Source organism: Acanthochromis polyacanthus, chromosome 9 (genome assembly GCF_021347895.1).
Source record: "Acanthochromis polyacanthus isolate Apoly-LR-REF ecotype Palm Island chromosome 9, KAUST_Apoly_ChrSc, whole genome shotgun sequence".
Classification (NCBI taxonomy): Eukaryota; Metazoa; Chordata; class Actinopteri; family Pomacentridae; genus Acanthochromis; species Acanthochromis polyacanthus.
The window spans coordinates 5,412,100-5,439,363 of NC_067121.1; the positions used below are offsets into that span (position 1 = coordinate 5,412,100).

Below are 27,264 nucleotides of genomic sequence, written 5' to 3' on the forward strand. Positions count from 1 at the left end.
AGGATGAGGAGGAGTTGGAGGTGATGATGAAGATGAGAGGAGCAGCAGAGAGATGTTTGAGCAGATCACAGTGTTGTTCCTGAGGAGGATGAAGCAGGAGAAGCTGGCTGACTGTCTGCAGAGCAGTAAGAGGATTTGTGTAAAGACTGAAGCTGCTGATCAACAGAACATTTACTAAAGTCTCAGAATATCTTCACACAATCAGTCTTTAGGGGACAAACTGTCACCTTCACTTTATTGCTACTTTGGTGCTTTAATATCCAGGTTACTTCTACTTCACTCTTTCTTTCTCGTGTTTTCATTTAGAACTTGCTGCTGGAGTTTGTGGACGTGAACTTAAACGTGGTCTGAAGAAGAAGTTCCAGAGAGTGTTTGAGGGCATCGCTAAAGCAGGACAGAAGACCCTCCTGAATGAGATCTACACAGAGCTGTACATCACAGAGGGAGGGACTGCAGAGGTCAATGATGAACATGAGGTCAGACAGATTGAAGCAGCATCCAGGAAAGCAGACAGAGCAGAAAGAAGCATCAGAGCAGAAGACATCCTTAAACGCTCACCTGGAAGAGATGGACCAATCAGAACAGTGATGACAAAGGGAGTGGCTGGCATCGGGAAAACAGTGTTAACACAGAAGTTGACTCTGGACTGGGCTGAAGACAAAAGGAACCAGGATATCCACTTCATGTTTCCATTGACTTTCAGAGAGCTGAATGTGGTGAAAGAGAGAAAGTTCAGCTTGATGGAACTTGTTCATCACTTCTTCAGTGAAACCAAAGCTGCAGGAATCTGCAGCTTTGAACACTTCCAGGTTGTGTTGATCTTTGACGGTCTGGATGAGTGTCGCCTTCCTCTGGACTTCCACAACAATGAGGTCCTGACTGATGTTAGAGAGTCCACCTCAGTGGATGTGCTGCTGACAAACCTGATCAGGGGGAAGCTGCTTCCCTCTGCTCGCCTCTGGATAACCACACGACCTGCTGCAGCCAATCAGATCCCTCCTGACTGTGTGGACATGGTGACGGAGGTCAGAGGGTTCACCGACCCACAGAAGGAGGAGTACTTCAGGAAGAGATTCAGAGATGGGAGGAAGGCCAGCAGCATCATCTCCCACATGAAGAAGTCACGAAGCCTCCACATCATGTGCCACATCCCAGTGTTCTGCTGGATCACTGCTACAGTTCTGGAGGAGCTGCTGAGAAGCAGAGAGGGAGGAGATCTGCCCAGAACCCTGACTGAGATGTTCATCCACCACCTGGTGGTTCAGGCCAAAGTCAAGAAGATCAAGTATGATGGAGGAGCTGAAACAGATCCACACTGGAGTCCAGACAGCAGGAGGATGATTGAGTCTCTGGGAAAACTGGCTTTTAATCAGCTGCAGAGAGGAAACCTGATCTTCTATGAGTCTGACCTGACAGAGTGTGGCATCGATGTGGAAGCAGCCTCAGTGTACTCAGGAGTGTTCACACAGATCTTTAAAGAGGAGAGTGGACTGTACCAGGACAAGGTGTTCTGCTTCGTCCATCTGAGCGTTCATGAGTTTCTGGCTGCTCTTCATGTCCATCAGACCTTCATCAACTGTGGAATCAACCTGATGGAAAAACAACAACGAACAACCTCCAACAAACCTGATCCAATAGTTTTCTACCAGAGAGCTGTGGACGAGGCCTTACAGAGTCCAAACGGACACCTGGACTTGTTCCTGCGCTTCCTCCTGGGTCTGTCACTGTCGACCAATCAGAATCTCCTACCAGGCCTGCTGACACAGACAGGAAGTAGCTCACAGACCAATCAGAAAACAGTGAAGTACATCAAGGAGAAGATCGGTGAGAATGTGTCTGCAGAGAGAAGCATCAATCTGTTCCACTGTCTGAATGAACTGAAGGATGTTTCTCTAGTGGAGAAGATCCAACAGTCCCTGAGATCAGGACGTCTGTCCACAGATAAACTGTCTCCTGCTCAGTGGTCAGCTCTGGGCTTCATCTTACTGTCATCAGAAGAACATCTGGACGTGTTTGACCTGAAGAAATACTCTGCTTCAGAGGAGGTTCTTCTGAGGCTGCTGCCAGTGGTCAAAGCCTCCAAGAAAGTTGTGTAAGTAGTTGGAGACTGAAGATCCTTTTTCATTTTGCTGCTGTTTCATCAGTATAATGTGCTTTATGTCTCTTCAGACTGAGTGGCTGTAATCTGTCAGAGAGAAGCTGTGGAGCTCTGTCCTCAGTCCTCAGCTCCCAGTCCTCCAGTGTGACAGAGCTGGACCTGAGTAACAACAACCTGCAGGATTCAGGAGTGGAGAGTCTTTCTGCTGGACTGGAGAGTCCACACTGTAAACTGGAAGCTCTCAGGTCAGGACTCATCAACCTGTTCAACTGATGACCATTTAAAATGTGTTTTTATTCATGATGAGCAGAACAGCTGAGATGGGAGGTTTTCTGTATTTGTATGACTCAGATCAGTTGTGTTACTGACCTTTAGCTCTAGTTCCTCTTAATGAGGCCTCTTCCACTACAGGAACTGAACAACCTGGAACCTGCATCACAGAACCAGGACCAAACAACTTGAGGCTTTTAGTCACTGGAAGGTTCTGTCAATTCAGTATGGAATGGTCATAGCTAAGAAGATGATTCTCAAAGTATGGAACAAGGAGATGTCTCCTGGTCTTGAAGCTTGGCTCACAGAGTTTTCGAGTACATTGCATTTAGAGAAGATTCGATTTGAGATTGCTGGGAAACCAGATAGATTCCATCAGATATGGCAACCGTTTCTTGATCACATTACACAATTAGTGGGGCAGATTAATTGAATAGTCCATAAGAATTTTTCACTTGGTGATACAAGCACAAAATTTGACACAAATGATGTTTAGGATGTGCATTTTGAGAAAAGTACATTATCCAGCTGAAAATCCAAGATGGCCAACAGTTTTCAAGCTGGCCGCCTCGTTAAATGCAAAGAAATGGTTTTCGAAGTCCAACTTTAATGAACAGAAACATGTTCATGATCCAAACATCAAAATGAATGTATTCTGACTGGAAAAACTCAATGGTGTGAATTAAGTTCCAATATGGCCGCCCGTTTTAAAATGGCGGCAATAACGTGACTGAAAATTAGGGGTTTCAGAAGCTGTTTGATAACAGATATTGCATTAAGTTGAAGGCAGACATCCATGATCATTCATTGAAATGCTGTGGTCAGGCTCTATTGGTGTGTAATATTTTATAAGAGAGATGTCAAAGCACAACCAGGGCACACTGGTGACATCACTGCTGTGAGACTCAGCATGGGATTCAGTGTCAGCTTGTAGTGTACTAGCTGTAGTTGTAGTTTACTAACCATTGTAGTGGTGTACTCACTGTAGTTTTAGTATACTTGAGTGTCCCAAATGCTATCTAATAAGCCCCTGTATATATCTCAACTAGAAGTTTAGTTAGTTGTAGTTTTGTAGTTCGATAGCCGCACCTGAATTGACAGGATGTGCCAGCGCGGGAGAGCCGAGCCAAGGGTAACGGGGGCTTCAGTTACCTGGATGGTGTACAGATCGCACAGGACTTAAATGGCACTGGATGAATGATTGGGCTAGGTGTAGGGCGCCAGATGCTTGAACCGAGTTGCATCCCATAGTTTAATGTGCTTTGATGTCTTGTATGGTTGGGTGGTAAAAGGATAACCCCTCGGCCTTTAACCATAAGCCACAAGATGTCCGCCAACAATCCATTGAGTTGCGCTACAAAAACTGACTGGAAGAAGTGTTGCCTCTGTCAGACAGATACAAAAGAGAAGTTGAAGTCTCCCCCTACCCGTTATGACTGTAGTTCTGATCAACCTCTTACCCATCAGGTTAGACCCATCCAGACTGGATGATGGAGGTGGTATTGAGGATACATTGAGACCAAACAGTGCCAAGTATCACCAAAATTGTCGCCAAATGTTTAGCTTCAGCCTGAAGTGTACACAGTTGTGTGCCTGCAAATGTGAAGACTAGAAGAACCAGTCGAAGCTGCACATCAACAGCAAGTCGTTTCCTGACTCAAACAACACACAAGTCTTATAAGTTTTTTCTCACATTGTTTGGAAAACAGAGAATCGAAGTCAACATTACCCTATATACAGTGCCTATCATAAGTATCCACCCCCTTTGATGTTTTACCCTTTTATTGCTTTCATAAATCAATCATGGTCAATAAAATTTAGCTTTTTTAACAAAAGAAATATTGGAAAAAAACTCTTTAATGTCAAAGTGAAACCAGATTTCTATAAAGTAATGTTAATGAAAGAAAATGATATAAATGAAAATAATTGTTTGCATAATTATTCACCCCCTTCCAGTCAGTATTTAGTAGATCACCTTTGGCTGCAATCACAGCAGTGAGTCTGTGTGGATAGGTCTCAGTCAGTCTTGCACATCTGCCCACTGTAATTTTGCTCCATTCTTCTTTGCAAAACTGCTCAAGCTCTGTCAGGTTGCGCGGGTATCGGACATGAACAGCCCTTTTCAAGTCCAGCCACAAATTCTCTGTAGGATTGAGGTCTGGGCTTTGACTCGGCCACTCCAGAACATTTACCTGGTTCTTTTTTAACCATTCCTGTGTAGCTTTTGCAGTATGTTTTGATCATTGTCTTGCTGGAAAATAAATCTTCTCCCAAGACGTAGTTCTCTTGCAGACTGAAAAAGATTGTCCCCCAGGATTTCAGTGTATTTTGCAGCATTCATTCTGCCCTCTATCTTTACAAGCCTTCCAGGTCCAGTTGCTGAGAAACATCCCCACAGCATGATGCTGCCACCACCATGCTTCACAGTGGGGATGGTGTGTTTTTGGTGATGTGCAGTGTTTGGTTTCCGTCAAACATGACGTCTTGTCTGATGGCAAAAAAGCTAAATTTTGGTCTCATCAGACCAAAGAATCTTCTTCCACTTGACCATGGAGTCTTCCACGTGCTTTTTGGCAAACTCTAGTCCAGATCTAATATGACTTTTCTTCAACAGTGGCTTTCTCATTGCCACTCTCCCATAAAGCTTTGACCGGTGAAGAACCCGGGCAGCAGTTGCTACATGCACAGTCTCTCCCATCTCAGCAGCTGAAGCTTGTAACTCCTTCAGAGTAGTTGTAGGGTCTTGGTGGCTTCTCTCACTAGTCTCCTACTTGTAGGTCACTCAGTTTACGAGGGCGGCCTGATCTAGGCAGATTCACACAAGTGCCATATTCCTTCCATTTCTTGATAATTGATTTCACTGAACTCCGGGGGATGTTCAGTGCCTTGGAAATGTTTTTGTAACCATCCCCTGAATTGTACTTCTCAATAACCCTTTCCCTGAGTTGCTTAGAGTGTTCTTCTGTCGTCATGGTGTAATGGTAGCCAGGAATACTGATCAACCACTCTCTGGACCCTTCAGACAGCTGTTTTACAACTCAATCACTTGAAACACACCCACACCACTCAGGTGATCTTCATTTCACTCATTGTGAGACTATTGGCAACAATTTGATGGACCTCTATTGAATTAGAACATTAAATTAAAAAGGGGGTAAATAATTATGCAAACAATTATTTTTATTTATATAATTCTCTTTCATTAACATTACTTTATCGAAATCTGTTTTCACTTTGACATTAAAGAGTTTTTTCAATAATTTTTTTTATTAAAAAAGCTAAATTTTATTGACCATGATTGATTTATGAAAGCAATAAAAGGGTAAACCATCAAAGGGGGCGAAAACTTATGATAGGCACTGTATCAGTAAAGTGTAATCCCCGTTGTATCATCATAGTATTCAGTCATTTTGATTTTCTAAATGCAGAATTGAACTTCTCACACTCAACAACATATATTTTGATTTATAGACCATCAAAATAGGACTATTTAATCAAAAAATAGTTAAAACACCGTTTAAACCGCTTTGAATGGTGGCCACAGGGGCGATTCTAGGATCAGAGGTTTAGGGGCGCTGAGCACCCAGAGGTGCCCAGACAGGCAAGATAAATTTCATTGTTTTGTACATTTTAATGCAATTTCATTCCCACATTTGTGAAAGAAAAGCACAACACTTTTCGAAAAAGTCTATGACTAAACCATCCAGTCTTATGAAGGTTATTTAAATGCTGAGTCACAGCAAAGGAGGAATGCTCTGGAATCTTAAAAGAAACATCGTAATCCTAATTTCTGGGAAAATCAAATCAACTTTATTTATATGGCACTTTTCATACAATAGAGTAACACAAAGTGCCTCACAGAGGATAAAAACAAAAACAACACAATACAAAACACTGTGAAAAACCCGAAACCTTACACCCCCCAACAAATATACACAATCACATATACATTCACACACATATGTAGACATACAAACAGACATACAGACCCACACACACAAACATACGAGCATACACACACCCACATACACCATCTGTCAGTAAGGAGATATAAAGGAGACATGGCTGGGCACCGAAATCCAAAGTGAAGAAGAAGCTACCTTTGGGGGCCACACACACCGAGAGGAGTCATGGACCATGACTGCAGGGGAGCCGACACATGGACCACCCCAGCCCAGGCAGACAAGAGGCTCCACACGAAGGTGTGAAGCTCTCCAGCCACCCGGGCCAGGGCCATCCACGGGCCAGCACCCCCATCAGTGGACCAGAATCAACTCCAGGTGTGGTAGGCCCCCAGGAGGAAACACTGGAGAAACAAGGGACTAAAACAGTAAAACAAATAAATAAATAAAAAATAGTAAAAAATAAATACATCAATAAATAAATAAAAGGTATGGAAGCTAAGACTGAGATAAGAGAAAAGAATGTATAAAGTAAAAATTTATACATAAATAATAATAAAAACTAAGAATAAAAAATGTAAGAATAAAAGTCAGCTTAAGAAATTATGAAGAATTAAAATGAGTCAGTTAAAAGCCTGATTAAAAAGATGGGTCTTGAGCCTCTTTTTAAAAACATCAACATTCTCTGCGGCCCTGAGGTTCTCTGGGAGGGTGTTCCACAATCGGGGGCCATAATAACTGAATGCTGCCTACCCATGTGTTCTAGTTCTAACTCGTGGTATCGTTAAAAACCCAGCACCAGAGGACCTCAGGGTCCGCGAGGGTTGATAAAATAAAAGTAGTGCAGACAAATAAGAAGGCCCAAGACCGTTAAGACATTTATAAACTAATAAAAGAACCTTAAAATCGATCCTGAAGCGCACGGGGAGCCAGTGCAGCGATTTTAAAATAGGTGTAATATGCTCCCGCCCTCTGGTCCTCAGCAGCACTCGTGCTGAATTTTGTAATAATTGTAAGTTATGCATTCTCTTTTTAGGAAGACCAGAGAGCAGAGCATTATGGTAATCTAAACGACAGGAGATAAAAGCATGCATCAGCACCTCCGTACTGGCCTGAGAGAGGAACGGGCGGACTCTAGCTATATTCTTGAGATGGTAAAAACCTATCTTTATGTTTTTGATGTGTGGAATAAAAGTGAGCTCAGAGTCAAAAATCACGCCCAGATTTTTTACTGATTTTGAGGGTTTAAAATCCTGTAACTTTGGTAAAATTTTCTCTCTCTGGCCTTCAGGACCAATAACTAAAACCTCTGTTTTATCCCGGTTGAGCTGCAGGAAGTTTGCTGCCATCCATGAGTTGATGTCTAAAACACAGTGCAAAAGGCCATCAAGTGGCCCTGTGTCTTCAGGAGACACGGCGATGTACAGCTGTGTATCATCAGCATAACTGTGGAAGCTGACACCGTGCCTCCTGATGACGTCCCCAAGAGGAAGCATGTAGAGATTAAAAAGAGTTGGACCTATAATTGACCCTTGGGGAACCCCACACTTTATCTTATGGGTTCCTGAGGAACATGTATCCATACTTACAAAGAAACTTCGGTCAGTGAGGTAGGACGTGAACCAGTTAAAAACAGTACCAGAGAGGCCTACCAGGTTCCTCAGTCTATTTAATAAAATGTGATGGTCTACTGTATCAAAGGCAGCGGTTAGATCTAGCAGAACCAAGACTGAGTTTATGGTTATCTAAATTACACCTGATGTCGTTTAAGATCTTTAAAAGTGCTGTCTCTGTACTGTGGTTCCTCCTAAAGCCAGACTGATGAGTCTCTAAAATATGTTTCGAGTTTAAAAATTCATTCATTTTATTAAGAACAAGTTTTTCTAAAATTTTACTTAAAAATGGTAGGTTGGACACAGGCCGGTAGTTATTTAAAACATTGGGGTCTAGATCACTCTTCTTCAGAAGGGGCTTCACCCCCGCCGTTTTAAAGGAGGTGGGGAAGACACCCGTCTGAAGAGAGCAATTGACCAAATACAGCAGCTGTTCCTCAAAGGATCCATAGAGTGTTTTAAAAAACGGTGTGGGAATTGGGTCTAAAAGGCAGGTCGTGGGCTTTACCTGGGAGAAAACTCGACCAAGTGTCTTCGCATCAACCAGGGTAAAACTCTCCAGGGTTTCCTCAGGTAAAAGCAATGATCCAGGTGTTAAAAGCTGTTGGGATAAAAGACTGGATCTTATGTCATTGATTTTTCTTCTGAAGTGGTCTGCAAAATCCTCACAAAGGGCATTATCCGGTGTCTTGGAGGATGTTTTAAAGTTTTTGTTTATTAAAACATCAATAGTGGAGAATAAAACTTTAGGATTATTTTTATGGTCATGGATTAGGTTTTGAAAGTGGGAGATTCTTGCTTGTTTGACCGTGTTATTGTAAATTTTGAGGTGTTGACGTAGTATTTCATAGTGAACTGTCAACTTTGATTTCCTCCATCTCCTTTCAGCACTCCTGCATTCCCTTTTAAGTTTTTTTAATATCCTCAGTTCTCCACGGAGGTATGGGTCTTGTTTTAATTGTTTTGATAAAAAGTGGAGCCACTGAGTCTAGTATTGACCTTATTTTATTGTTCAAGTTGTCGGTGATAAAATCGCAGGGTGCTGGTAAAATTTCAGCAGGAGTGCTCTGTAAGATCTGGATAAAATTTTCAGCCACTTCAGAAGTTAGGTAGCGCTTCCTCACTGTTCTCACAGAGGCCTCCCGCTGTTTAAAACTGGTGATTGTAAAAAACACACAGAAGTGGTCAGACACAGCCAGGTCCACAACAGAGGGCACACCAACGGACAGACCATGAGATATAACGAGGTCCAAGGTGCGCCCCCTGCTGTGGGTCGGCTGCGTGACATGTTGCTTAAAATCAAGGCAGTGTAAAAGATTTAAAAAGTCTCTAGACATTATGTCTGAAGAAATGTCGACGTGTAGATTAAAATCACCAGTTATTAAAATTCTGTTAAAAGAGCTATGAATAATAGATAAAAGCTCAGAAAATTCACTAATAAAAGAAGTAGAATACTGGGGTGGTCGGTAGACAGTTATACAGAGGATTGGTGGGCTGCTAAAAACGAAGGCATGGTGTTCAAATGATGAGTAGCGGTTAAAATTGACTTCGTTCATTTGCATGTTGTTTTTTGTAATTGAAGCAGTTCCGCCCCCTCTTTTGCACCCCCTAGTTGAAAATAAAAAGTTAAAATTGGGTGGAGAAGCCTCGGTGAGAACGACAGGTGCATCAGTGCCAAGCCATGTCTCCGTAAGGAGAATGCTGTCCAGGTTATTATCTAAAATTATGTCATTTATAATAAAGGGTTTGTTTAAAAGAGAGCGCACGTTCAGCACAGCCATTTTAACATCTGTGCTGAACGTGCGCTCATCATATTTATCCAATGGAATGTTAAAAACAAAAAGACGACTCATTTAGACACAGCAGCTCCTCAACATACACGTAAACAGCATGTATGTTTGTGGAGAAAACCAGCCCCTCATACTGAGTACCAAAAACACCAAAAAATGGACCTTGGACTTATTTTTGGACTTTCATTTGAAATGTGATGCACAGCATCTCTTTCCCTGATCTGCACTCTCATCTCCCAGAGTCTCTCCCTGTTCTTCTCCTCCTTGTATGGTGAAATTAAGCAAATAGTAAAGCATACAGATAATAAGGAAAATGTAATGAAGACGTCCTGTTTAGAATGAAGTCCACTGATATCTGTAAGTGTGCTTCTGGAAAGCATTTAATGTGGGGAGAACACATGACCTCCATGACATATATGTAAAATTATGTTGTGAATGGAATGTTCTTCTTTGTCATCTTAACAGGTGCTGTTTTGCGTGCCACTATTCTCCGTTTGTTTTCTTACCTGGTTATTCCTGACCTTGCACTCGCTCCTCTCCTTTTTCATCTCTTCCTGTTTGGACTGACAATCATACACAAATAGATTGTATTCAACTAGATGAAAAAATTACATAAATATGAAAAAATACCAATAAGAGTACAAATAAATAACGTCCTCTCTCTCTTTGTGGTGTCGACCTAAAGGCGAATAACCAAACAATGCGCTTTATATCTATAAGAGATATAAACATTGATAGATTGTTCCAACTTACATTACTCTTGATAAACCATTTCATCTTACACTCTTACCTAATCCTGGCTCTCTTGTTTTTTTCTCCAAAAAAACAGTCTTATGTCCATGATGAGGCTGTCTGTCTGTCTGTATATATATATATATATACACACACACACACACAAAATAGGAGTTATAATGTTAATGTGCATCCAGTCAGTCAGTAGCACCTTGGCTTTAATATTAACACATGCACTGACACAACAGCTAGCTTCTCTCAGTCCAGTTCAAACAGACACTGACCACCTGTAACGTTTGCTAGCTAGAAAAAACGTCTGCTAACTCCTACCTAACAACATAAACAGTAACCTTTGATTAAATGCAGCAAAAAGAGGACTTGTAATGATAATAATGTGTTGGTATTGAGTGGTACAAGTTAAGAATTGTGCCACGTATCCTGGTTTAAACCAGGTACTTACACCACTATAGCATTACCTTCACTGGGAGGCAGCACTAAACTCTGCAGAGCCCAAGTTGGGAAAGTTGGGCGGGATCATACCATTTTTGAGGCAACATAGGGAGGTGCTGTATTTTTGTTGTTAAAACATTACATATCAACCAAGTACTGTATGATTTTTACACTTATTTGGTTTGTTTAAAAAAAAAAAGGAAATGCAATACAATTTTTTTTTTAAATCTCTCAAATTTTAGGGGTGCTGGGATTCAGAAACGCCTATGGGTGGCCATCTTTAAAAATGGCGTCCATTTTGTATTTTCAAGTGGATAACGTACTTTTCCAAGAGAGTAAGTTCTGAAGCACCTTTGTGCCAAATATGGTGCTTGTATCACCAAGTGAAACATTGTTTCAGCAATCTGCCCACTAAATGTGGAGGACCCTCATGACCCCTCAGTTATTTTGATGGTCTTTGTCTCTTTATCTCTATATTATTTTAAATTGTGATCACAGTTATAGATGTCCACAAAAATGTGTCTGAGTACTGATGGTTTTTTTTTGTTATTGTTGTTGTTTTTCCCTTCTACCTTTTTGTTTGTCTGTTTTTTCCTTTCCTAACCTGCTTTGTGGGAGAGGGTTGGGAAGAAAGGGGTATCTGTTGGTTGGTTCTGTATATTTGAAAATAAATAATTAAAAAAATATTTCAGAGGACTGTCCTCAGTGCTGCTGTATTCTGGACATAGTGGGATGTATTTGTTGTTAAATTCACTGCTGTCTTTTCACCAGGACAGAAAATACTGAACTTAATGTATTCCTTCTTTTCTGGTCTTTGTCTCTTCAGACTTAATAACTGTAATCTGTCAGAGAGAAGCTGTGGAGCTCTGTCCTCAGTCCTCAGCTCCCAGTCCTCCAGTGTGACAGAGCTGGACCTGAGTAACAACAACCTGCAGGATTCAGGAGTGGAGAGTCTTTCTGCTGGACTGGAGAGTCCACACTGTAAACTGGAAGCTCTCAGGTCAGGACTCATCAACCTGTTCAGCTGATGACCATTTAAAATGTGTTTTTATTCCATATGAGCAGAACAGCTGAGGTGGGAGGTTTTCTGTATTTGTATGACTCAGATCAGTTGTGTTACTGACCTTTAGCTCTAGTTTCTCTTAATGAGGCCTCTTCCACTACAGGAACTGAACAACCTGGAACCTGCATCACAGAACCAGGACCAAACAATTTGAGGCTTTTAGTCACTGGAAGGTTCTGTCAATTCAGTATGGAGTGGTCATAGCTAAGAAGATGATCCTCAAAGTATGGAACAAGGAGATGTCTCCTAGTCTTGAAGCTTGGCTCACAGAGTTTTCGAGTACATTGCATTTAGAGAAGATTCAATTTGAGATTGCTGGGAAACCAGATAGATTCCATCAGATATGGCAACCGTTTCTTGATCACATTACACGATGTGGAGGACCCTCATGACACCTCAGTTATTTTGATTGTCTTTGTCTCTTTATCTCCATATTATTTTAAAATGTGATCACAGTTATAAATGTCCACAAAAATGTGTCTGAGTACTGATGTTTTTTTGTTGTTGTTGTTTTTCCTTTCTACCTTTTTGTTTGTCTGTTTTTTCCTTTCCTAACCTGCTTTGTGGAAGAGGGGTGGGAAGAAAGGGGTATCTGTTGGGGTTGGTTCTGTGTATTTGAAATTTTTTTTATTTATTTATTTTTGTCTGCATTTATTCTCATTGTTTAACTCCATGGAAGGGGTGTCAACACTTTATGAGATTAATGCATATTTTAGTCTTGCAGCCAAATATCTTATTATTTAGTGCATGCGTGTGACCATCACCAGCCCTCCCTGAAAGCTAAGCTGACACTTTTTATTACATTTCCCTGTTTAAGATCCAGGGAGGGCAGTGCTACACCTCAGTAGTGATGTGAGGGGAAACAAAGGGGTGGACAGGACGAGAGGGGACGGACAAGGACAGGGACTAGCAAGCGGTGCTATTACAGCTGAAGAATATCAGGTGTTGTGTTATTCCCGACTAATAATTACCCATCAATAAGACAAAAAAGCAAACACATACACAAAAGAACAGAAAACCAAACAAACAACAAATAAATAAATAAATGAATGAATAATTAGCCAGACAGTACTGAACACCATAGTTGTGGGTGTCATGTTAGTATAGACGCCCAGTGGGCCCACCACCTACAGGGCAGGAAGTTGGGGTCGGGTGCTATGCCCACCGGGCAGTAGGCAGGAGCGGGCGCCTGGGCGTGCCGCCCCCTGGTGGCATAGACTAGCTCTGGGGACGTGGAACGTCACCTCACTGGCGGGGAAGGAACCTGAGCTGGTGCGGGAGGTGGAGCGATACCAGCTAGATATAGTTGGGCTCGCCTCCACGCACAGCAAGGGTTCTGGAACCAGAATCCTGGAGAGGGGTTGGACTCTCTCCTACTCCGGAGTTGCCCAGGGTGAGAGGCGCCGGGCAGGTGTGGGGATACTCACAAGCCCCCGGCTGAGCGCCGCTTTGTTGGAGTTCTCCCCGGAGAACGAGAGGGTCGCCTCTCTGCGACTTCGTGTTGCAGGGGGGAAAACTCTGACTGTTGTCTGTGCTTATGCGCCGAACAGCAGTTCAGAGTATTCGGCCTTCTTGGAGTCTCCGGGTGGGGTCCTGGAAGGGGTACCGCCCGGGGATTCCATAGTTCTCCTGGGAGACTTCAACGCTGACGTGGGCAACGATGGAGAAACCTGGAGGGGGGTGATTGGGAGGAACGGCCTGCCCGATCTGAACCCAAGTGGTGTTTTGTTATTGGACTTCTGTGCTAGTCATGGTTTGGCCATAACAAACACCATGTTCGAGCATAAGGTTGCTCATAAGTGTACTTGGTACCAGAGCACCTTAGGCCAAAGGTCGATGATCGACTTTATAGTCGTATCGTCAGACCTGCGGCCGTATGTCTTGGACACTCGGGTGAAGAGAGGTGCAGAGCTGTCAACTGATCACCACCTGGTGGTGAGTTGGATCCGATGGCGGGGAAGACTGCCGGACAGACCTGGTAAACCCAAACGTGTAGTGCGGGTGAACTGGGAACGTCTGGCGGAGGACCCTGTCCGTAGGGTTTTCAACTCCCACCTCCGGAAGAGTTTCTCCTGCATCCCGGGGGAGGTTGGGGACATGGATTCTGAGTGATCCATGTTCAAAGCCTCCATTGCAGAAGCAGCTGTTAGGAGCTGTGGTCTGAAGGTCACTGGTGCCTGTCGCGGCGGCAATCCAAGGACCCGCTGGTGGACACCAGCGGTGAGGGAGGCCGTCAGGCTGGAAAAATGAGACTTTTCGAGCCTGGTTGGCTCGGGGGTCTCCTGAAGCAGCTGACAGGTACCGGCTGGCCAAAAGGGCGGCAGCTGCGGCAGTTGTGGAAGCTAAAACTCGGGTGTGGGAGGAGTTCGGGGAGGCCATGGGGAAGGACTTTCGGTCGACCTCGGGGAAGTTCTGGCAAACCATTCGACACCTCAGGAAGGGGAGGCAGGGCTTCGCTCAGGCTGTGTATGGTCGGGGTGGAGAACTGCTGACCCGTACTGGGGATATCGTCGGGCGGTGGAAAGAGCACTTCGAGGAACTCCTGAACCCGGTAAACACGTCCTCTATGGAGGAGGCAGAGCCTGAAGACTCGGGGGTATCTGCGTCCATATCCGTGGCAGAGGTCGCTGAGGTAGTTATAAAGCTCCTCGGTGGCAAGGCGCCAGGTGTGGACGAGATTCGCCCTGAGATGCTGAAGGCTCTGGACATTGTTGGACTGTCTTGGTTGACACGTCTATACAATGTCGCGTGGGCATCGGGTACAGTACCTGGGGAGTGGCAGACCGGGGTGGTGGTCCCTATTTTTAAAAAGGGGGATCGGAGAGTGTGTGCCAACTACCGTGGTATCACACTTCTCAGCCTCCCCGGGAAAGTTTACTCTAGGGTGCTGGAAGGGAGGATTCGGCCGATAGTCAAACCTCGGATTCAGGAGGAGCAATGCGGATTCCGTCCCGGTCGTGGAACAGCGGACCAGCTCTTTACCCTTGCGGAGCTGCTGAGGGGGTCATTGGAGTATGACCTGCCAGTCTACATGTGTTTTGTAGATCTGGAGAAGGCGTACGACCGTGTCCTCCGAGGGGCTTTGTGGGGGGCACTGCGGGAGTATGGGGTCCGAGGCTCGTTGTTACGGGCCGTTCGGTCCCTGTACAACCAAAGTGAGAGCTGTGTCCGCATACTCGGCATTAAGTCAGACACGTTTCCGGTGGGTGTTGGACTCCGCCAGGGCTGCCCCTTGTCTCCAATCCTGTTTGTGGTTTTCATGGACAGGATTTCAAGGCGCAGTCGTGGTGGGGAGGGTTTTCGGTTTGGGAGCCTCAGGATCGCTTCTCTGCTTTTTGCGGATGATGTGGTTTTGTTGGCATCCTCAGACCGTGACCTCCGGCACGCACTGGAGCGGTTTGCAGCCGAGTGTGAAGCGGCAGGGATGCGGATCAGCACCTCCAAGTCCGAGGCCATGGTTCTCTGCCGGAAACCGGTGGAGTGCTTCCTCCGAGTTGGGGGGGAGTTGCTTCCCCAAGCGAAGGAGTTTAAGTATCTCGGGATCTTGTTCACGAGTGATGGGAAAATGGAGCGAGAGATGGACAGGCGGATTGGTGCGGCGTCAGCAGTAATGCGGGCGTTGTACCGAACCATCGTGGTGAAGAGGGAGCTGAGCCGTAAGGCGAAGCTCTCGATTTACCAGTCCATCTACGCTCCAACCCTCACCTACGGTCATGAGCTTTGGGTAGTGACCGAAAGAACAAGATCGCGGATACAAGCGGCCGAAATGAGCTTCCTCCGTAGGGTGGCTGGGCTCAGCCTTAGAGATAGGGTGAGGAGCTCAGACATCCGGAGGGAGCTTGGAGTAGAGCCGCTGCTCCTTCGCATCGAAAGGAGCCAGTTGAGGTGGTTTGGCCACCTGATTCGGATGCCTCCAGGGAGACTTCCTCTGGAGGTTTTCCGAGCACGTCCGTTTGGGAGGAGACCCCGGGGCAGACCCAGAACTCGCTGGAGAGATTATATATCTCGTCTGGCCTGGGAACGCCTCGGGATCCCCCAGGAAGAGCTGGAAAGCGTCGCCAGGGGGAGGGACGTCTGGAACGACCTGCTTCGCCTGCTGCCCCCGCGACCCGACCCCGGATAAGCGGAGGAAAATGGATGGATGGATGTTAGTATAGAGTGGAATAGACCAGAAGATACTGGAGGAAGATACTAGAGAAAAGGAGAGAGGGTTTAGTGTGAGATTAGACTCTGGAGAGAGTCTCAGCACATTCCGGCAGGTCCCATCACTGCTCAACAGCGGAACTCGACAGGAGCTGGTGGGACCTGAGCAAACATGCACATGCAAGTGTGAAAGACCCCGAAGCCCAGAACAGCCATCACAGCAATACAGTGCCAAGCCGACAGGGCACCCCCCCACAGGCCGAGGAGCCACGGTGCAGCGCCCCCAGAGAGCAACCGGGGCCACCGTGTACCACACGGACCCCGAAGACAAGAGGGAGCAGCTACCGACAACCCCAGCACGCCAGAACCGACCCAGGCAGACCGGGGCAAGAGGACCCACCCGCCACCCAAACCCCAACCCCACCCCACCCCCCAAGCAGCCAGGAAGCCAGACACAGGGGCAGCGCGCCCCACCAAAGGGACGGCAACCAGTCCATCACCGGGCAGGCCGCCACCGGAGGCCGGCCAGAGGGAACCGGAGCCGGGACCCAATGCGAGTCAAGAGGGCAAAAATGGACAGAGCGATGGGGCCCGGCAGCGCCAACAGGGGGGGCACCTCGCATACCCACCCGCACCAGCCGCACAGCACACCCAAGGCCCCTACATCCCGCAACGCGAACCAACCCCCCCACCAGGACAGAGCCACCACACACCACCAGCCCGCGCCACAGCCACAGCACCCACTGGGACAGCCAATCCAGATCCCGCAGCCCAGCAAGAGCCACCGCGCCAGCCGGGACCAGTCGGACACGCAGGAGAACCCCCACAGGTCACGGCCCCCCGGCCCCCGGGGACCCCCAGCCACAGCGACACGGATGATGGTACACCTCGCCACCCCATAGCCGTACGGAGGGCCAGATCCCAACAGCGAGGCCATAACTGTGAAACCCACCCATTACTCTCCTATTAATACGTTTCCCGATCCCTAACGGGAAACATTATCCCAGCACCGTGATAGTGTAACCCTGAGTGTCATGTGGTGCATTAAAAGTGGGGAGGCTGGGGGGGCGTCAGCCACCCCAAACCTACCCCCAAGGTGAGTGTGTGTGGTGCATTAAAAAAAGATTGGAGAGCAGGGGAGGCAGGCAAGAGGGTGATGAGGGGGAGACAGGGCCGTATAGCCCTGCCACCCGCCCCACCACAGTGCCCATCGTTCCCACCCCCACCTGCCCTCGGGGCCCTAGCTGTTGTGTCCCTATATGTGCCTAAAGGTTGCCATTTACAGTGAGGTGTGAAAAATGTGAAGTGCACAATAAGAGGCAGTCTGGTGTGGATCCGGCCCAAGAGGACAGAGCAGTGGGGGAGGCAGGTAGCAAGACCACCAGTACTGATGCAGAGGGCCCCCAGAGCCAAGAGGCAAGGGGCCGGGGAGGGCCCACACGAGCCAACTGGCCCAGCCGGCACAACAACCCCCCGGGAGCTGCAGATCAGAGCAGCGCCCCGGCAGGCACCATGGCTCCAACACAGGCCAGCTCCGCGTAGCACCCCACCCTGAAGGGGGGACCAGGCCGCGCCACAAGGAAGCGAGGGCCGCAAGCCGCCACGCCCACCCAGGAGCCAGCACGACAAGGACGCAGGGCGCCCACCCCACAGTGACCCCAAGAATTTGAAAATAAATAAAGTATTTAAAAAATACATTTCAGTGGACTGTCCTCAGTGCTGCTGTATTCTGGACATAGTGGGATGTATTTGTTGTTAAATTCACTGCTGTCTTTTCAGCAGGAAAGAAAATACTGAACTTAATGTTTTACTTCTTGTCTTTGTCTCTTCAGACTTAATAACTGTCATCTGTCAGAGAGAAGCTGTGGAGCTCTGTCCTCAGTCCTCAGCTCCCAGTCCTCCAGTGTGACAGAGCTGGACCTGACTAACAACAACCTGCAGGATTCAGGAGTGGAGAGTCTTTCTGCTGGACTGGAGAGTCCACACTGTAAACTGGAAGCTCTCAGGTCAGGACTCACACTTTGAAACTGATGTGATTTCTATCAGTGGATAAACAGCTAACCTGAGTACAATCATTTCTGCTGATGGGATTCATCAAATGAGCTTTTACTGAACTTGTGCAGGACTTTGTCAGGGTTTATTTTTGACATGATTAAATCCCACTAATCATTGTTGAGATTGTTGATTTGCTTGAGACGCATGAAATGTGCAGCAAAATGTATCTGAAAGACAAAGAAGAAAAGAGAGAGAGAAACATCCATCCAAGTGTTGTCCATCAGGTTTGTGTTGTTTTGTGTGTGCAGGCTGTCAGGCTGTCTGGTCACAGAGGAAGGCTGTGCTTCTCTGGCCTCAGCTCTGAGCTTGAAGACCTCAAATCTGAGAGAGCTGGACCTGAGCTACAACCATCCAGGAGACTCAGGAGAGAAGATGCTGAGAGCTAAAGTGGAGGATCCACACTGTAGACTGGAAACTCTGAGGTACAGACAGACAGACACTCTGAGGTACAGACAGACAGACACTCTGAGGTACAGACAGACAGACACTCTCAGGTACAGACAGACAGACACTCTGAGGTACAGACAGACAGACACTCTGAGGTACAGACAGACAGACACTCTGAGGTACAGACAGACACTCTGAGGTACAGACAGACAGACACTCTGAGGTACAGACAGACAGACACTCTGAGGTACAGACAGACAGACACTCTCACTAAACTATCAGCTGAGCTCACAAAAAAGAGTGGAAGCAGAAGAACACTGTTAGCTCAGCTATGCACCATGACCGAAAGGAAACTGTTAGCCTAGCTTAGCTCAAAGACAGGAAGCAGGTGAACTGTTAGTTTTTTTTGTTTGTTTGTTTTTTAAATTTATTTCAAAAAGTCACAGGTAACATCCAACATCAACATGATATTGAAACAAACAGTGACAGATTTAACAAAAATCACTTTGAAGGAAGAAAGGAAGAGAAGAAAGAAAAGAAAGGAAACTAAAAAAAGTCCCCACAAAAAACAAAAAAAACAAACAGCAGAAGAAATGTAAACATTTCTAGCAAATACATTTTTTTTTACAAATGTTAACAGTTTTTATTGCTTTCTGGTTATCAGATATTTATTTATTGACTTTAAATAATATTCAAATTCTTTATGGAAAACAAGATAATTTGTCTTTTGATGACTGAATTTTTCTTTATGAATGAAATTTTACTAATATTAATATGAGATTGATGATAAAGGCCTTGTCTTTTTCATATCCATCCTGTGTGTAAACTCCAAAAATGATGTTTGTAGAACAAATCAATCTGCAGATTTAGTTTTTCTGAACAAAATTTTAAATTTCCTTCCACATTTTTCTGCTGAAACTACAATAATAAAAATGTGGAACTGTTTCTGGCTGTTCAGAGCAAAAAGAACATCTTACATCTATATCACGTTTGAACTTAGTCATAGAATGTTTTATGGACAGATTTTATGTAAGATTTTAACAGAAATGTCCCTAACTTTGTTAACATGAACTTGTGAGGTAAAAGCCAAACCTGAGACCAGAGATATTATTAATAAAAGAGTTCCAGTCATGGATAACATCAGGTTTTGTTGTCGTTTCTCTTTGGAACAGTGCACGTATAGCTCTGTTGCTGTTCTTTGCCGTCCCAAAGCATATTTAGCCACAATAAGTGTCACATGGATTAACAACATGTATATCTGCTGCAAGAGAGGAGGCAGTGCACAGAGTCACAACAGCAGCTGGAATGGAGCTAATGACCTTTGGAAACTCTTCAAGTGTTGAAGGGAATGGAGACTTTTCACAGAATTCAGTGTCATTCATAAAATGGCCACTAGGGGTCAGAAGCTGTGAGACGAAGTCCATTTTGTTGTTAAAGCAGCGATTGAGAAAGATGCTTTTATTTTGATGCAGTATATCCCCATTATTCCAGAGATAATACCCATGTGGAGAGAAATTGTGCTTGTAGGCCGTTTTCCACGACAACAAAACCTGTTTGTGAAAACTGGATCATTTTAGGGGAATCTTGTTTATTTGGTAGCTACAAACCAACAGAAAAGGGAGTCCTCCAGTTTGATGAAATACACATTTAGGAATAAAGTTCTATAAAGATGCATCATTTTTAAGAAAGATTTGAACCATTTGATCTTCAGAACATTGTTTAGAATTGAAAAACCAACAAAGTGGAGGCCTCCATTTTTGTAGTTGTTCAGAATTCCAGATTTTCTGATCTAGTGTGTCCGGTTTTTCCACAGAAAATGAACAAGCATCTTATCAATAAATGTGACAGTTTTACAGTCCAGTGCCAGTGAGGAGGCGGCATACACAAGTCTGGAAATTCCCTCAGCTTTTGACAGAAGAGTTCACCTTTAAGTGATAAGTCTCTTTGTAGCCAAAGCTTCCATTTATTCTGCACCTTTTTAATCCTTGGCTCAAAGTTGAGATGGCATCTCTCTCACTGATTTTTAGTTCCAGTAATCCCTAAATAGTTAACCTTACTCTTTACTCGTATATCATCAATTGAGGTTATATCAGAACTTTAGAGAGCGAATAGCTCACACTTATTTAGGTTTAAGTCCAAACCTGATGCTTTAGAAAACATGTGGATTGCATTAATTGCAGGCTTTATCTGTAGGGCATTCTTTAAAAACAAGGCTGTATCATCAGCCAACTGACTTCAAAGTCTGCTTCTAGCAGCAATAGAGATGCCTTCCAACTGACAGAATTTGACAAAATGACAAAAGATTTGAGCAACAACCAGGAAGAGGTAAACTGAGACAGGGCAGCCCTGTCTTAGCCCTCTTTCCAAACAAAATCTCTGAGTTGTGCCATTACTCAGTTTTACCGAGCTATTGGCGCCAGCATAGAATGTTTTCATCACACTGCAAAAGTATGGCCCAAAACCAAAGCTGTTAAGAGCAGAAAACATAAAGGAGTGTTCAACTGTATCAAAGGCTTTGTGAAAGTCTCCAACTAAAATGAAACTGTCATCCCTAATAAGGTCAGCATCGTCTATGAGGTCTAAAACTAGCCTCATGTTATTGAAAATATGCCTGTTACTCATAAACCCAGACTGATTCTCATCAATAATAGAGTTAAGAGCATTTTTACATCTTTTAGCAAAAACAAGAGCAAGAACTTTAGAGTCATTGTTCAATAATGAAACTGGTCTCCAGTTATCAATGAAGAGAGGCTCCTTTTTTGGTTTAGGAATTAAAGTCATCCAGCCTTGTGTCATACTTGCTGGAAGAGTCCCTTTACTAATACCTTCAGAAAACTTTGAACAGAAATGGGGCCAAAAGTTCAGCAAAATCTATCTAGAATTCTGAAACAATCCATCAACTCCAGGTGACTTATTACTCTGAAGTTGCATCGTTGCATCTAATACTTGTTGTTGTGTGAGAGGGGTGTCACACATCAACCGCTCTTCCTCCGTTATAGAGTTTGTAAAATCAACACATTAAACAGTCTATCCATTGCATCTTTGTCAGACTTTGTTTTATAAAGAGAGCAAAACTCAGAAATACTGCTCTTACTTTCAGTCACAACTCCATCAATGTTCAGTTGAGACATGGCATTGTACTTAGCATGAGTTTTTTCCACTTTAACCCTTTAAGCTGCGGTCAATTTTCCCCTGAAATTTCTCCTGAAGATGTACAGAAAGTAAATTGAATGCTGTTCTTGAACTGTTTGGAGTACAGGCATGGCTGGGGTCTCCTTTGAAAGCTGACAACCTGCATTGTCACCCAGTGCAGTAAAAATTACTCTAGGTGCTACTGACACAGAGTTATTTATGTTGGAACACACTGAATTAGGAAGAATTTTATTCACGCCTAAATTTTTTCCCTAATAAAACACCTGAAAATTCGTGTGGCAGCACTGTGACAGCTTGAAACACAACATGGCAACAGCCTGGGGTCTTACATAGTTCAGGACAAAATTTCAGAGCAAAACTACAAGAAATGAGTGTTTCACACATGTTTTTGTACTAATATGCCCAATTATGTCAATTTTGGACACCCTATGTACACCCTGTGGAAAAAATGGTATATGGTCGTTTATTGGCCCTTTTTCACACTATTTTCACTCCAAAAACTCATAAAGAACTAAAAAAAATCACTTCAGATAAGCTTCAGTGCGGATCTTGATCTGAATCAGAGGCTCAGACGGAGACAGAGAAAAGCAGCTGCAGCAGGAGAGCCGGAGGTGTGAAAAATCACACAGAGCCGCTAAAACCCGCCTCTCGGCTATTCAGCAGCTCATTGGCTACATGCCCTGTCAGTCAAACGTTTCCTCCGGCGTCATTTTGCTCAGAATTTAGTGGAGAGATGAGAGTCACCAGATCCATCGGTCTCGGCAACGGCTGGCTGTTCCGGGTTCGGAGGCAGCGATGAGTCACTTGATTGGTTGAAATGCGGTTGGGATCGAAAGCAGAGGCTTCAGTCGCCATTTTCTGACCGAGATCGTGAGGATTACAGAAAGCTTCATAAAATTATGGATAAAAATGCAGTGAATTATGGAACGCGCAGCGCCACCATGCGCCACGTGGACGCGCACGGAGCCGAGCTATTTGTGGATTATTTACTTATTTCTAGACATGTTTTGGACAAAATATGATACTTGCTAGTATTGTCTGGATGACTACTCTTGGATTATGGCCGGTTTTTGTGGATTATTTTCATCGTTGACCGGTAAAAGACCATCGAAACGTAAGTTATGCCCTTTGTGCCCCTTTCAACTTTTGTTGTTTGTTTTAGAAATGTGTTTATATTACCCGCTGTGGTAATCACATCTGAAAGTGGTTTATACCGGCAGATTCATGAGACTCTAAGCTTTCCATGGATGTATAGTGTTTCTATCGTCCCGTTTAAAGCTAAAAATGCTTTTGCCGTTAAACTTCAGCCGGCCATTTTCGGCCCGAATACGGGCCCGTGAAGCTTAAGGGGTTTTAAAGAAACAGGAAGTCATTTGTTCACCGTGTTCAAGCCACTTCAGTCTGGATCTACCAAAAGCAGCCTCTGCTTTAACCTTCTATATATCATCTAAAGTGTTTAGAAGTTCAATTCATTTTCATTTTTCATCATGTCAGAGATTTTCTGGTGCAATGCTAGCCAAGGACATTATATCTGTGATTACTTTCTCCTCATTTTGGCGTCTACATTTGGCTAACTCACTTCCAGATCTTCTTAAAAATCCACCCATTTCTAATTGAAGGAGTTCCCAATTTTTTCCATCATTTCCTTCCTTCAGAGCATTTAACCAATAAAAGTGAATAATTGTACTAAGTTGATGTTTGACATTGTCATGCCTCAATAAAGAGCTCTTCATCTTCCAATCAGAGAATTGCTTGGTGTCAACCATTCCTGGAAGGAGATGTAAATATCTAAGGATGGCTCTATGGTCAGTTAATGGGGGGGGTAGGACATTGATTGGAATATTGTCTTTAGAAAGTGATTTAGAGAGCAGCCAGTAATCCAGGCCAGACTGTCTGGAGCCATTTTTATTCCTCCAAGTATTTGGAAACTTCTCTCTCCATACATCACATCAATCATACTTGTCAATGAAAGAGTTGAAGTGAACATTTGGCTGTGAGCATTTAGCTGGAGGCCATCTATCATCACCTCATTCATGAGCACATTAAAATCACCTCCTACAATGAAGTAAGCCTCAGGGAATGTCTGAGTTAGAGCTGCAAGTTTACAGTCTAATGTATGAATAAGTTTATCCTTTTCTGATGTAGAATTATAAGCGTACAAATGAACAATAATCATTGCTTTGCCATTCCAGTCTACTATTAAACAAATCAAATGAGCTTGACTGTCACAGAGTGCATCAATTTTCCAGGAAAACTCCCCTTTAAACAAGATCCCCCAGCAGAATGTTCTGTCCATGTCATCACCACATGTCGTTTCCCACTGATTTTTACACAAGTTTACATCTTTAATAAGTGAGTGTGATTCTTGGAAAAAACCAAATCAGTTTTCAGCTGTTTAACATTAAAAATAAAGCTTTACGCTTTACATTATTCCTCAGTCCCCTAGCATTGAGTGAGACAAGTGAAAAAGACATAAAAAAGAAGAAATAAAGCAAAAAGCTTTCTAAGCTTCTAGCTATGTATATTCTGGCACACACACAAAAAGGAAAGGCAGCTCAGCGACACCTATAACCTGATGTTCTAGTTCATTAAATGAGATGTTCCAAAGGGATTTAAGGCAATGGGCTAGCATAGAGTGATATCACTGAAAAAGAGGAAAAAGGAAAGAAAAAAGTTCTGTTTTGCTGCACAATTGTAGAAAATGATTTAAAGTTGTACAGTCAGTCATGGCGCCAGTGAAGTTTGTATCAGTCTGGGAGAATGATGTCACCTCTATGAACGCTCTGGTCCTTTATCAGTGGAACAGTGTGAGAGCCATGTAACGTCCATGTGTGCTGCTGAAAGAGTCTCTGCTGCTCTGACCGTCCTCCTCCTTTCAGGGTGACGCCTGCTGGAGTCCCATGGTTGACACCAGGTCTGAGGAAGTGTAAGTGTGTTTGAATGGATTGATGGAAACAAAGCAGCACATTCAAGCATCTTCAAAGTGTCACATCTCTGAGGTCATCATCAAAGCTTTAATACTGATCACATGATCCATCAATAACTGCAGCTGTGTTGTGTTTGTTCTCTCCATCAGATTCCTGTCAACTCACAGTCGACACAAACACAGTAAACAGAAACTCAGACTGTCTGACAACAACAGGAAGGTGACATTATGTGGAGGAGGATCAGAGGTATCCTGATCATCCAGACAGGTTTGACTGGTGTCCTCAGCTGCTGTGTAGAACTGGTCTGACTGGTCGCTGTTACTGGGAGGTGGAGTGGAGAGGAGGGTTTATATATCAGTGAGTTACAGAGGAATCAGAAGGAAAGGAAGCAGTTATGACTGTCTGTTTGGATTTAATGATCAGTCCTGGAGTCTGTTCTGCTCTGATGATGATGGTTACTCTGTCAGTCACAATAACAGTCAAACATCCATCAGTTCCTCCTCAGTCTCTCACAGAGTTTCAGTTTATGTGGACGTTCCTGCTGGAACTCTGTCCTTCTACAGAGTCTCCTCTGACTCTCTGATCCTCCTCCACACCTTCAACACCACATTCACTGAACTCTCTATCCTGGATTTGGGTTCTGGTCCTGTCTGGTTCCTCCTCAGTGTCTCTGTGCTGAGTCTCGTCTCCAGAGTCTCCTCCTGGTACAGAAACAGTGTTGAACAGATGGTTGAGTCTCTCCATGACTCTGTCCCTCACAAACATGTTTTCACATTCATGGATTAAATGTGTTTCTTTGTCAAATCCTTCTCAATGATTCCTTGTAAACTTGTTCCTCTTCAAAGATGAAGTTGTGATTCTTCCAGGAGCCAAATGTGGTGTTTGCGTCTTTTTCCAGTCAAATGTTGAGTGAAAATCAGGATGTGGTGTTCCTCTGACGCTCACTGGAACTAAAAGCATTTGAGCTGCACAAAGTGTGAAATGAGAGAGGAAGCAGTGAATCTCCAAACTGCTGACAGACTTTCACACATTATTGTCCAGTGAAAATCAGCTTTTTGTGCAGCCACACTTGATCCTGATGTGAGTCTTTAAGTCCTGTTCTAGTGATGAAATGAGAACTTCCTTCATCTGTGTCACTCTTTCCAAAGTATTCTGTGCTCTTCTGTCATTTATGTCTTATTGATAGATCCATTTTTCATTTTTACTATAAATAAGTGCTTCAATGTTTTTTCATCAGTTTTTTTTTTATCAGATTCTGAATTTCTGGTTCATCAACAAATTCTATCAGATTGTATTTTTCCATCAAAGCTCCCATAACCCTAGCTATCTGTGGATCAAAATGTTTTCAGCATCGATATGATTCCAGTAGAATTTAAACCCACCAGGACTATCCAGATTACATTGAACTCTGTAAATTCTACATTTTTTAGCCTGTTTCATTCTATAAATGTTGTGTTTGGCCGTTAAAGGAGCTTTTCCTCACATTGTGCTGTATTTGAACCCTTCCATGCTCTAAATTCTTTGAACAGATCTTGTGCTGTAATCAATGTCTAACTTAGTTTTTATTTTCATTGCAGTGGTTGATTTTTCCTGAACAAGATCAATGATTTTAATACGTCTTTCTCCACTTTTATTTGCTCTGCCTGTGGCTTTTAAACTATTCTAACTTTCTTTTTTATTCAATAAATGACTAATAACACACTTTGATCTTCATGTTTGTTTGCTTATTTGTTGATCAGTGGAATTTAATTTTCCATGTTGAATAATCAACGTTTATCCTCTTCCACGGCAGAAATGAAAACAGAAAAAAGATCTTTAGTAAAGCAGTAAAACTGATGCTTTTATTTTGATCTTTTTGTCTCCATTTTTAATTCTATTTCATTAAATTTATCCCTAACAGCAGATATAAAGAACTCCAAAGACTAGAAGAAAAACTCCATATTTTAGTGGTGAAAAGACTCAGAAACCAAACTTGTAAATAAATGATCTTCTCTGTTTTAATTTCTATCTGTTCTTATGATCACAGTCAGTGAGCGAGTAAAACATGAACAATCTAAAGTTGTGAACTTGAACTTCTTTCAAAGTGATTTTTCTGTGAACAATCCAAATAAAGTGTGAGGTCAAAGTGTGACGGTTGGATCCACAGAAACTCCTAATATCCTGTTGAAGCGCTATAGAAGCGTCAGAGCAGCAGATTGTAAAGTCTGGTCCAGATAAGGAGCTCTACAGTGAGGCTGAGCGTCCATCAGAGCTGTCTAACCTGGACCTCACATCTCTGAAAGCGTTGGAGCTCATTTTTAATCAGCTTCATCTGGACAAACTCACCACACATTGGACCTTTTTACAACCACTTTCTCACCTCAGATCATCTGAAAACTACATTTAGTGTCACAATAACAGCAGGATTCCCAAAATACTTGAGTTTCCTCTGAAAGTTTCCTCCTCGCTCTTTGCTGCTGCTCTAAATGCATTCTGGGATATTTGGCTCCCCAAGTTTTTTGTTGTTTTATCTTTTATGAAGCATAATTGAACAACAAATAGGCACCAACTGTGTCCTACAATTCCACTGGTCCAAGCAGAAGAGAAGCAGAAAAGAAAGAGAATAATCAAATCAGACAGCTTGAAATAAATGAACTTCTCAGGGGTTCATCAGTTTATAACATGAGAATCTGAGACAGTCT

At 43.8% G+C, this 27,264-nt stretch overlaps 1 protein-coding gene across 8 annotated transcripts; it reads left to right on the forward strand.

Moving 5' to 3' along the window:
• LOC127535331 (NLR family CARD domain-containing protein 3-like) lies at nt 1–26,284 on the forward strand. 8 transcript variants are annotated; one of them, XM_051953033.1, is made up of 8 exons: nt 1–125; nt 307–2,092; nt 2,170–2,343; nt 11,682–11,855; nt 17,894–18,067; nt 18,365–18,538; nt 24,536–24,582; nt 24,733–26,284. In XM_051953033.1, exons 1-8 carry the CDS (start codon nt 53–55, stop codon nt 24,804–24,806), a joined length of 2,676 nt encoding a protein of 891 aa, XP_051808993.1. In that variant the 5' UTR covers nt 1–52; the 3' UTR covers nt 24,807–26,284. The 8 variants fall into 8 exon arrangements, with proteins under 8 accessions (XP_051808993.1, XP_051808990.1, XP_051808991.1 ...); XM_051953030.1 differs by lacking the exons at nt 24,536–24,582; nt 24,733–26,284 and adding exons at nt 18,611–18,658; nt 18,703–18,883 and having other exon boundaries at nt 18,365–18,562; XM_051953031.1 differs by lacking the exons at nt 24,536–24,582; nt 24,733–26,284 and adding an exon at nt 18,703–18,883 and having other exon boundaries at nt 18,365–18,586.
• The last annotated feature ends 980 nt before the right edge of the window (nt 26,285–27,264 follow it).

Coding starts and splice junctions, on each gene's coding strand:
- LOC127535331 (XM_051953030.1), top strand. CDS start 53: ATGTTTGAGCAGATCACAGTGTTGTTCCTGAGGAGGATGAAGCAGGAG. Junction 11,856..17,893: donor TGTAAACTGGAAGCTCTCAG/GTCAGGACTCAT, acceptor TTGTCTCTTCAG/ACTTAATAACTGTCATCTGT. Junction 18,563..18,610: donor AGACAGACAGACACTCTGAG/GTACAGACAGAC, acceptor AGACACTCTCAG/GTACAGACAGACAGACACTC.